The sequence below is a fragment of the Electrona antarctica genome (assembly GCF_951216825.1).
Source record: "Electrona antarctica genome assembly, chromosome: 14".
Lineage (NCBI taxonomy): Eukaryota > Metazoa > Chordata > Actinopteri > Myctophiformes > Myctophidae > Electrona > Electrona antarctica.
In genome coordinates, this window is record NC_136795.1 from 43721234 (window position 1) to 43733482 (window position 12249).

Genomic DNA, 12249 nt, shown 5'->3' on the forward strand with positions numbered 1-12249 from the left:
ACTGTTCTGTCTGCTCTAAACACAACGGTCCTTTTAAGGACCACCCATCTTCTCAAACAAAGCGTTTATCCTCCTAACATAATGACCAACTATTACAGCGAAATCAGATTCTTTTTTATTTTAAGAACCATTAAAATGAAATGGATGTATTTGTAGACACAGGTCTCAACTACCAATCTTGAGAAGGAACAGGTTTTTCGCATAACATTTATTTCTAAAATGGGACATTTATGCACTTTATAACTGATTTATGTCAACTCCGTCAGACACACTAAAATCCCTTTTATTTTAATTTGATAATTTCAACAATACTATAAAGTCCTCAGTTATCTTATAATGGCTTTTAGTAGTCAAGTTAAGTAATACAATTAATTTAATATTGTTTTATTCCAATATCACACTATTATGAAATATCCCATTTCTCAAATCCTTCATTTTCAACCTTTACTTTCAATATTATAACATAAAAACCATGTTAAAAAAAAAAAAAAGCATCATTAAGTAGTATTTCAGTTGGTGTTTCAATACATAAGCACAAAATATTTGACATTGAATCATCTATTTCTTTGGAAATTAACAAAAACATCATGTGACCAACGTCTGACGGAGTTGACGGACATCTGACGGAGTTGACAAGTTGAACTGATTTAGGTGGACCTGCTATTATTTTACCAATTAGTCAGGGAATATTATCAGAATGTAAAATCTGGGAATACATTTCTTACCAAGAATTTTCTTGTTTGTAAAGGTGTCTACTAACATATCCCACATTGGTTTCTATTGAACCACCCTAGGGGAATTTTTGACAGCTGCTGAAAGTTGGGTACCATCAACAACCAATATAAGGCTAAATGTTCTAATTTTCATTATGCTTTAAGTAGCATGTGGCATGTCAAACGAGGGGGTTTTCATGATTCTGAATCCATTCCAAGAATTAGTTTTGCACGAAAAACACTCCTTGGGCTAAAAACGGCCATAGCCATCATCACAGATGTGATGAGGTAAGCACATTTGGGCACATTTGGGCAAGTGGCTATGGCCAAACTAGGGGGTCTATGGCCAAACTAGGGGTCAAACTCCTTGGGCTAAATTCGGCCATATCCACTTGCCCAAATGTGCCCAAATGTGCTGACCTAATCACATTTGTGATGACGGCTATGGCCGTTTTCAGCCCAATGAGTGTTTTTCGTGCATAGCTAATGCTTGGAATGCATTCAGAATCATGAAAACCCCCTAGTTTGACATGTCACATGCTATAAGCATAATGAACATTTTGCCTTATATTGGTTGTTGATGGTACCCCAACTTTCAGCAGCTGTCAAAAGTTCCCCTAGGGTGGTTGAATATAAAGCAATGTGGGATATGTTAGTAGACACCCTTCCAAACACATTGGTGAAGAAAATTCTTGGTAAGGAATTTATTACCAGATTTTATTAATATCCCCATACTAAATAACGTTCTAATAATGTTCTAGACCACCTATAGACCCGACTTCACCAACAGAGACCCGGGTGACACCTAAACAACAAGTTTGGACAGCCCCACGAATTAGTGTTACGGAAAATAGCAAGTGTCTTGGAGGCAGCCAACATCTGTCGAGGCGATGGGGTGGCCTTTGAGAAGTTTGCGCTTCAAGTACAGTCGCTGGTAGGCATGCTAACAACCCTAGGCCCAGAGGGAGACACAGCACTTAGATGTGGCTCACAAGTTGCACGACTCCTCAACAAGCTGCCACCAGAGATAAGAGTTGAATTCCGCCGCACAATTCTCTGCGGCTCAGGAGCAACCAACACCCTGTTGGAGTTCTCGGAGTGGTTGAAGCACGAGTCCTAGCCATATAGCCTGTGCAAAGGCAAACACCTTGAAGTCCTGCTTGAGGTGAACAGTGAGCGAAAGACTCTGCCTCAACGGAAAACCTGAAGATCTGCCTTCAGAACTATCAGGCAGGATGTGCAGACACTGAAGGCATCAGTGTCGTTCTCTGTGTCCCCAGCATGTCAACCAAAGCAATGTTACCAAATCAAAGGAGCCTTCACCTCAAGTCACCTGGGGCTGGGTGAGCAATCGTATCCTGTATCTAGCCTCACAACTAAATACAGACACTTGGCCAGACTGCCGCTACAACGGTTTGAAAGCGTCAAACCCCTCATCCTGATTGGGGAAGACCACCCCACCTAATCACACCAACCGAACAATTGAGGTTGGGGCCTCCAGGTGGGCCAGCAGCCATCTGCACAAGACTGGGCTGGACCCTGCAGGAAAGCAATCTCCAGCCAAGACAATGTAAGAGCCCCAGAACACAGAGCTCATGAGGACGGAGAAACACTGGCAGGAGGCCACCAAGATGCAACGCCCAAGAGACCCAGAGTGTGCCACCGCTCGCAGTAAGGAGATCAACTGCTGCAGCAACGATGTCATGAAAGGCAAGTCTCTACCAAAAAAACCCTGAACCTAATCGGGGTGTCAAGAGACCAAAGTTTCTCCCCCACAGTTCCCTGCAGTGGCCAGTGAAGTCAAACTGTGCGTCTGTGCCTGAAAGGGACAAGTCAAAGGCCATAAAGCCCACCTACTGTAATGTCCTGTCAGTAGCAACTCAACCTGCACCTGAAATAAGCCCTGACCCCTCCCAGAGAAAGTTCATCCTTGAAAATGTAATGATTAGTCGCCAGATCCAAGATCCTTGGTGGTCTAAAACTTGAGTTATTGGTAAAATAACAGCAGGTTGGTGGCCATTTTGAAAAACAATGGCTTCCATGGTCACAGGACAAATCTAAATAGTACCACTGTATTCCTCATCTTTTAAAATGTATGATTACATTGATTAGTCACCAGAATCAAGATCCTAGGTGGTCTATAACTTGAATTATTGGTAAAATAACAGCAGGTTGGTGGCCATTTTGAAAAAACAATGGCTGGCATGGTCACAGGACCAATCTAAATAGTACCACTGTATTCCTCATCTTTTAAAATGTATGATTAGTCACCAGAATCAAGATCCTAGGTGGTCTAAAACTTGAGTTATTGTAAAATAACAGCAGGTGGCGGCCATTTTGAAAAATGGCTGCCATGGTCATAGGGAAAATCTAAATTGTACCACTGTATCCCTCATCCTTGAAAATGTAATATTAGTCACCAGAATCAAGATCCTAGGTGGTGTAGAACTTGAGTTATTGTAAAATAACATCAGGTGGCGGCCATTTTGGAAGATGGCTGCCATGGTCACCACGAGACAAATCTGTGATGGCCCTATAGCCAAAAATGTTCCTTAAGGCATGCTCTAACTGTCTGCCAAATTAGAATACTTCCCATTATTCAAAAACTAACATTTTATTGTTTTGGGAACACTTTTGTCAACTCCGTCAGATACATGTCAACTCCGTCAGACACAAAACCTGATGGAGTTGACGTCTGACGGAGTTGACAAAATGGCATTTGTTTTCATCTTAACCCTCTGTAGTACAATTTATCCATTTAGTTTTTCTTCAGTTGTTAGCTAAACCTAACCCTAAACTAAAATACTAAACATTATTTTGGAATTCTTAACAAAGATCATAATAATGTCCTGACGGAGTTGACATGTAAAAGCTGTGACCACATTGATATCAACATTGTTTGTTTCAAATATCAAACAATTGAATGCTTGTCAGACCAGGTGCTCCACTGTTGCAACAAATATAAACAGGACTTGGAAAAGGAGTCTTCAGGCTAAATCTGTCGACAATATTTTCTGATTAATTTAAGACTTTCAAAAAACCTGACGGAGTTGACGGAGACGTGGGACACACATTTGATATGAGATATTTAATTTAAAATATAAATTAAAATTAACTGTGTATATTGTTTGCTATGTTGTTGACAATCTACTTTCATTTAGTATGTATATTTATGTGATTGTGACAGTATTAGACACTTTTTTGGCAGTTTGAAATTGTGACAACTTGCTGGGGACAGGCTAAATACAGGCCTTTTTGGGTACAGTGCCTGCTTTTAACTAATTTAGATGGCATATGAAAAAATATATAATGAAATTAATGGCATATTAATACACAACTGTATTATATTTAACTTTGCAAGTGCTTTTATTTTTATGAATTTATTTATTTTTAACATAAATAAGGCTCTTATGTGTGGGACATGTTTTTTCCACTTTTGTCCCTCATCTCAAGAATGAGTGACATATTTCAATCAATCAATCAAAGACAATATATCAGGCAGGCGGGAGAACATTATACAGAAACAAAGACAGTGTGAGACACCTCCCACTTTGGGTCACATGAGCAGTGCCAGCATAAGCCAATCACTGCTGGGAGTCGCATATGTCATTTGCATAGGCTTGCTATAAATATTGGTGCAACGCCACGAACAGATCACTTCTTAGTTATTTTCTTCAATACACAGAGAAAACTATGCCTGAAGTAGCGAAACCAGCGCCCAAGAAGGGCTCCAAGAAAGCCGTCGCAAAGACCGCAGCAAAGGGCGGCAAGAAGCGCAGAAAGTCCAGGAAGGAGAGCTACGCAATCTACATATACAAGGTCCTGAAGCAGGTCCACCCTGATACCGGTGTCTCTTCCAAGGCCATGGGCATCATGAACTCCTTCGTCAACGACATCTTTGAGCGCATCGCCGGTGAAGCCTCCAAACTGGCTCACTACAACAAGCGTTCCACCATCTCATCCAGGGAGATTCAGACCGCCGTCCGCCTGCTGCTCCCCGGTGAGCTGGCCAAGCACGCCGTGTCTGAAGGCACCAAGGCTGTGACCAAGTACACCAGCTCCAAGTAAACTGTTCTGTCTGCTCTAAACACAACGGTCCTTTTAAGGACCACCCATCTTCTCAAACAAAGCGTTTATCCTCCTAACATAATGACCAACTATTACAGCGAAATCAGATTCTTTTTTATTTTAAGAACCATTAAAATGAAATGGATGTATTTGTAGACACAGGTCTCAACTACCAATCTTGAGAAGGAACAGGTTTTTCGCATAACATTTATTTCTAAAATGGGACATTTATGCACTTTATAACTGATTTATGTCAACTCCGTCAGACACACTAAAATCCCTTTTATTTTAATTTGATAATTTCAACAATACTATAAAGTCCTCAGTTATCTTATAATGGCTTTTAGTAGTCAAGTTAAGTAATACAATTAATTTAATATTGTTTTATTCCAATATCACACTATTATGAAATATCCCATTTCTCAAATCCTTCATTTTCAACCTTTACTTTCAATATTATAACATAAAAACCATGTTAAAAAAAAAAAAAAGCATCATTAAGTAGTATTTCAGTTGGTGTTTCAATACATAAGCACAAAATATTTGACATTGAATCATCTATTTCTTTGGAAATTAACAAAAACATCATGTGACCAACGTCTGACGGAGTTGACGGACATCTGACGGAGTTGACAAGTTGAACTGATTTAGGTGGACCTGCTATTATTTTACCAATTAGTCAGGGAATATTATCAGAATGTAAAATCTGGGAATACATTTCTTACCAAGAATTTTCTTGTTTGTAAAGGTGTCTACTAACATATCCCACATTGGTTTCTATTGAACCACCCTAGGGGAATTTTTGACAGCTGCTGAAAGTTGGGTACCATCAACAACCAATATAAGGCTAAATGTTCTAATTTTCATTATGCTTTAAGTAGCATGTGGCATGTCAAACGAGGGGGTTTTCATGATTCTGAATCCATTCCAAGAATTAGTTTTGCACGAAAAACACTCCTTGGGCTAAAAACGGCCATAGCCATCATCACAGATGTGATGAGGTAAGCACATTTGGGCACATTTGGGCAAGTGGCTATGGCCAAACTAGGGGGTCTATGGCCAAACTAGGGGTCAAACTCCTTGGGCTAAATTCGGCCATATCCACTTGCCCAAATGTGCCCAAATGTGCTGACCTAATCACATTTGTGATGACGGCTATGGCCGTTTTCAGCCCAATGAGTGTTTTTCGTGCATAGCTAATGCTTGGAATGCATTCAGAATCATGAAAACCCCCTAGTTTGACATGTCACATGCTATAAGCATAATGAACATTTTGCCTTATATTGGTTGTTGATGGTACCCCAACTTTCAGCAGCTGTCAAAAGTTCCCCTAGGGTGGTTGAATATAAAGCAATGTGGGATATGTTAGTAGACACCCTTCCAAACACATTGGTGAAGAAAATTCTTGGTAAGGAATTTATTACCAGATTTTATTAATATCCCCATACTAAATAACGTTCTAATAATGTTCTAGACCACCTATAGACCCGACTTCACCAACAGAGACCCGGGTGACACCTAAACAACAAGTTTGGACAGCCCCACGAATTAGTGTTACGGAAAATAGCAAGTGTCTTGGAGGCAGCCAACATCTGTCGAGGCGATGGGGTGGCCTTTGAGAAGTTTGCGCTTCAAGTACAGTCGCTGGTAGGCATGCTAACAACCCTAGGCCCAGAGGGAGACACAGCACTTAGATGTGGCTCACAAGTTGCACGACTCCTCAACAAGCTGCCACCAGAGATAAGAGTTGAATTCCGCCGCACAATTCTCTGCGGCTCAGGAGCAACCAACACCCTGTTGGAGTTCTCGGAGTGGTTGAAGCACGAGTCCTAGCCATATAGCCTGTGCAAAGGCAAACACCTTGAAGTCCTGCTTGAGGTGAACAGTGAGCGAAAGACTCTGCCTCAACGGAAAACCTGAAGATCTGCCTTCAGAACTATCAGGCAGGATGTGCAGACACTGAAGGCATCAGTGTCGTTCTCTGTGTCCCCAGCATGTCAACCAAAGCAATGTTACCAAATCAAAGGAGCCTTCACCTCAAGTCACCTGGGGCTGGGTGAGCAATCGTATCCTGTATCTAGCCTCACAACTAAATACAGACACTTGGCCAGACTGCCGCTACAACGGTTTGAAAGCGTCAAACCCCTCATCCTGATTGGGGAAGACCACCCCACCTAATCACACCAACCGAACAATTGAGGTTGGGGCCTCCAGGTGGGCCAGCAGCCATCTGCACAAGACTGGGCTGGACCCTGCAGGAAAGCAATCTCCAGCCAAGACAATGTAAGAGCCCCAGAACACAGAGCTCATGAGGACGGAGAAACACTGGCAGGAGGCCACCAAGATGCAACGCCCAAGAGACCCAGAGTGTGCCACCGCTCGCAGTAAGGAGATCAACTGCTGCAGCAACGATGTCATGAAAGGCAAGTCTCTACCAAAAAAACCCTGAACCTAATCGGGGTGTCAAGAGACCAAAGTTTCTCCCCCACAGTTCCCTGCAGTGGCCAGTGAAGTCAAACTGTGCGTCTGTGCCTGAAAGGGACAAGTCAAAGGCCATAAAGCCCACCTACTGTAATGTCCTGTCAGTAGCAACTCAACCTGCACCTGAAATAAGCCCTGACCCCTCCCAGAGAAAGTTCATCCTTGAAAATGTAATGATTAGTCGCCAGATCCAAGATCCTTGGTGGTCTAAAACTTGAGTTATTGGTAAAATAACAGCAGGTTGGTGGCCATTTTGAAAAACAATGGCTTCCATGGTCACAGGACAAATCTAAATAGTACCACTGTATTCCTCATCTTTTAAAATGTATGATTACATTGATTAGTCACCAGAATCAAGATCCTAGGTGGTCTATAACTTGAATTATTGGTAAAATAACAGCAGGTTGGTGGCCATTTTGAAAAAACAATGGCTGGCATGGTCACAGGACCAATCTAAATAGTACCACTGTATTCCTCATCTTTTAAAATGTATGATTAGTCACCAGAATCAAGATCCTAGGTGGTCTAAAACTTGAGTTATTGTAAAATAACAGCAGGTGGCGGCCATTTTGAAAAATGGCTGCCATGGTCATAGGGAAAATCTAAATTGTACCACTGTATCCCTCATCCTTGAAAATGTAATATTAGTCACCAGAATCAAGATCCTAGGTGGTGTAGAACTTGAGTTATTGTAAAATAACATCAGGTGGCGGCCATTTTGGAAGATGGCTGCCATGGTCACCACGAGACAAATCTGTGATGGCCCTATAGCCAAAAATGTTCCTTAAGGCATGCTCTAACTGTCTGCCAAATTAGAATACTTCCCATTATTCAAAAACTAACATTTTATTGTTTTGGGAACACTTTTGTCAACTCCGTCAGATACATGTCAACTCCGTCAGACACAAAACCTGATGGAGTTGACGTCTGACGGAGTTGACAAAATGGCATTTGTTTTCATCTTAACCCTCTGTAGTACAATTTATCCATTTAGTTTTTCTTCAGTTGTTAGCTAAACCTAACCCTAAACTAAAATACTAAACATTATTTTGGAATTCTTAACAAAGATCATAATAATGTCCTGACGGAGTTGACATGTAAAAGCTGTGACCACATTGATATCAACATTGTTTGTTTCAAATATCAAACAATTGAATGCTTGTCAGACCAGGTGCTCCACTGTTGCAACAAATATAAACAGGACTTGGAAAAGGAGTCTTCAGGCTAAATCTGTCGACAATATTTTCTGATTAATTTAAGACTTTCAAAAAACCTGACGGAGTTGACGGAGACGTGGGACACACATTTGATATGAGATATTTAATTTAAAATATAAATTAAAATTAACTGTGTATATTGTTTGCTATGTTGTTGACAATCTACTTTCATTTAGTATGTATATTTATGTGATTGTGACAGTATTAGACACTTTTTTGGCAGTTTGAAATTGTGACAACTTGCTGGGGACAGGCTAAATACAGGCCTTTTTGGGTACAGTGCCTGCTTTTAACTAATTTAGATGGCATATGAAAAAATATATAATGAAATTAATGGCATATTAATACACAACTGTATTATATTTAACTTTGCAAGTGCTTTTATTTTTATGAATTTATTTATTTTTAACATAAATAAGGCTCTTATGTGTGGGACATGTTTTTTCCACTTTTGTCCCTCATCTCAAGAATGAGTGACATATTTCAATCAATCAATCAAAGACAATATATCAGGCAGGCGGGAGAACATTATACAGAAACAAAGACAGTGTGAGACACCTCCCACTTTGGGTCACATGAGCAGTGCCAGCATAAGCCAATCACTGCTGGGAGTCGCATATGTCATTTGCATAGGCTTGCTATAAATATTGGTGCAACGCCACGAACAGATCACTTCTTAGTTATTTTCTTCAATACACAGAGAAAACTATGCCTGAAGTAGCGAAACCAGCGCCCAAGAAGGGCTCCAAGAAAGCCGTCGCAAAGACCGCAGCAAAGGGCGGCAAGAAGCGCAGAAAGTCCAGGAAGGAGAGCTACGCAATCTACATATACAAGGTCCTGAAGCAGGTCCACCCTGATACCGGTGTCTCTTCCAAGGCCATGGGCATCATGAACTCCTTCGTCAACGACATCTTTGAGCGCATCGCCGGTGAAGCCTCCAAACTGGCTCACTACAACAAGCGTTCCACCATCTCATCCAGGGAGATTCAGACCGCCGTCCGCCTGCTGCTCCCCGGTGAGCTGGCCAAGCACGCCGTGTCTGAAGGCACCAAGGCTGTGACCAAGTACACCAGCTCCAAGTAAACTGTTCTGTCTGCTCTAAACACAACGGTCCTTTTAAGGACCACCCATCTTCTCAAACAAAGCGTTTATCCTCCTAACATAATGACCAACTATTACAGCGAAATCAGATTCTTTTTTATTTTAAGAACCATTAAAATGAAATGGATGTATTTGTAGACACAGGTCTCAACTACCAATCTTGAGAAGGAACAGGTTTTTCGCATAACATTTATTTCTAAAATGGGACATTTATGCACTTTATAACTGATTTATGTCAACTCCGTCAGACACACTAAAATCCCTTTTATTTTAATTTGATAATTTCAACAATACTATAAAGTCCTCAGTTATCTTATAATGGCTTTTAGTAGTCAAGTTAAGTAATACAATTAATTTAATATTGTTTTATTCCAATATCACACTATTATGAAATATCCCATTTCTCAAATCCTTCATTTTCAACCTTTACTTTCAATATTATAACATAAAAACCATGTTAAAAAAAAAAAAAAGCATCATTAAGTAGTATTTCAGTTGGTGTTTCAATACATAAGCACAAAATATTTGACATTGAATCATCTATTTCTTTGGAAATTAACAAAAACATCATGTGACCAACGTCTGACGGAGTTGACGGACATCTGACGGAGTTGACAAGTTGAACTGATTTAGGTGGACCTGCTATTATTTTACCAATTAGTCAGGGAATATTATCAGAATGTCAAATCTGGGAATACATTTCTTACCAAGAATTTTCTTGTTTGTAAAGGTGTCTACTAACATATCCCACATTGGTTTCTATTGAACCACCCTAGGGGAATTTTTGACAGCTGCTGAAAGTTGGGTACCATCAACAACCAATATAAGGCTAAATGTTCTAATTTTCATTATGCTTTAAGTAGCATGTGGCATGTCAAACGAGGGGGTTTTCATGATTCTGAATCCATTCCAAGAATTAGTTTTGCACGAAAAACACTCCTTGGGCTAAAAACGGCCATAGCCATCATCACAGATGTGATGAGGTAAGCACATTTGGGCACATTTGGGCAAGTGGCTATGGCCAAACTAGGGGGTCTATGGCCAAACTAGGGGTCAAACTCCTTGGGCTAAATTCGGCCATATCCACTTGCCCAAATGTGCCCAAATGTGCTGACCTAATCACATTTGTGATGACGGCTATGGCCGTTTTCAGCCCAATGAGTGTTTTTCGTGCATAGCTAATGCTTGGAATGCATTCAGAATCATGAAAACCCCCTAGTTTGACATGTCACATGCTATAAGCATAATGAACATTTTGCCTTATATTGGTTGTTGATGGTACCCCAACTTTCAGCAGCTGTCAAAAGTTCCCCTAGGGTGGTTGAATATAAAGCAATGTGGGATATGTTAGTAGACACCCTTCCAAACACATTGGTGAAGAAAATTCTTGGTAAGGAATTTATTACCAGATTTTATTAATATCCCCATACTAAATAACGTTCTAATAATGTTCTAGACCACCTATAGACCCGACTTCACCAACAGAGACCCGGGTGACACCTAAACAACAAGTTTGGACAGCCCCACGAATTAGTGTTACGGAAAATAGCAAGTGTCTTGGAGGCAGCCAACATCTGTCGAGGCGATGGGGTGGCCTTTGAGAAGTTTGCGCTTCAAGTACAGTCGCTGGTAGGCATGCTAACAACCCTAGGCCCAGAGGGAGACACAGCACTTAGATGTGGCTCACAAGTTGCACGACTCCTCAACAAGCTGCCACCAGAGATAAGAGTTGAATTCCGCCGCACAATTCTCTGCGGCTCAGGAGCAACCAACACCCTGTTGGAGTTCTCGGAGTGGTTGAAGCACGAGTCCTAGCCATATAGCCTGTGCAAAGGCAAACACCTTGAAGTCCTGCTTGAGGTGAACAGTGAGCGAAAGACTCTGCCTCAACGGAAAACCTGAAGATCTGCCTTCAGAACTATCAGGCAGGATGTGCAGACACTGAAGGCATCAGTGTCGTTCTCTGTGTCCCCAGCATGTCAACCAAAGCAATGTTACCAAATCAAAGGAGCCTTCACCTCAAGTCACCTGGGGCTGGGTGAGCAATCGTATCCTGTATCTAGCCTCACAACTAAATACAGACACTTGGCCAGACTGCCGCTACAACGGTTTGAAAGCGTCAAACCCCTCATCCTGATTGGGGAAGACCACCCCACCTAATCACACCAACCGAACAATTGAGGTTGGGGCCTCCAGGTGGGCCAGCAGCCATCTGCACAAGACTGGGCTGGACCCTGCAGGAAAGCAATCTCCAGCCAAGACAATGTAAGAGCCCCAGAACACAGAGCTCATGAGGACGGAGAAACACTGGCAGGAGGCCACCAAGATGCAACGCCCAAGAGACCCAGAGTGTGCCACCGCTCGCAGTAAGGAGATCAACTGCTGCAGCAACGATGTCATGAAAGGCAAGTCTCTACCAAAAAAACCCTGAACCTAATCGGGGTGTCAAGAGACCAAAGTTTCTCCCCCACAGTTCCCTGCAGTGGCCAGTGAAGTCAAACTGTGCGTCTGTGCCTGAAAGGGACAAGTCAAAGGCCATAAAGCCCACCTACTGTAATGTCCTGTCAGTAGCAACTCAACCTGCACCTGAAATAAGCCCTGACCCCTCCCAGAGAAAGTTCATCCTTGAAAATGTAATGATTAGTCGCCAGATCCAAGATCCTTGGTGG

General features: G+C 41.7%; 2 protein-coding genes across 2 annotated transcripts; both read left to right on the forward strand.

Moving 5' to 3' along the window:
• Positions 1 to 4406: 4406 nt before the first annotated feature.
• Positions 4407 to 4781, forward strand: LOC306936694 (histone H2B-like; the record flags this gene model as incomplete). Its single annotated transcript, XM_079520300.1, has 1 exon — positions 4407 to 4781. One exon carries the CDS (start codon positions 4407 to 4409, stop codon positions 4779 to 4781), a length of 375 nt encoding a protein of 124 aa, XP_079376426.1.
• A 4406-nt stretch (positions 4782 to 9187) lies between these two features.
• On the forward strand, positions 9188 to 9562 carry LOC306937607 (histone H2B-like; the record flags this gene model as incomplete). Its single annotated transcript, XM_079521461.1, has 1 exon — positions 9188 to 9562. One exon carries the CDS (start codon positions 9188 to 9190, stop codon positions 9560 to 9562), a length of 375 nt encoding a protein of 124 aa, XP_079377587.1.
• Positions 9563 to 12249: the final 2687 nt, after the last annotated feature.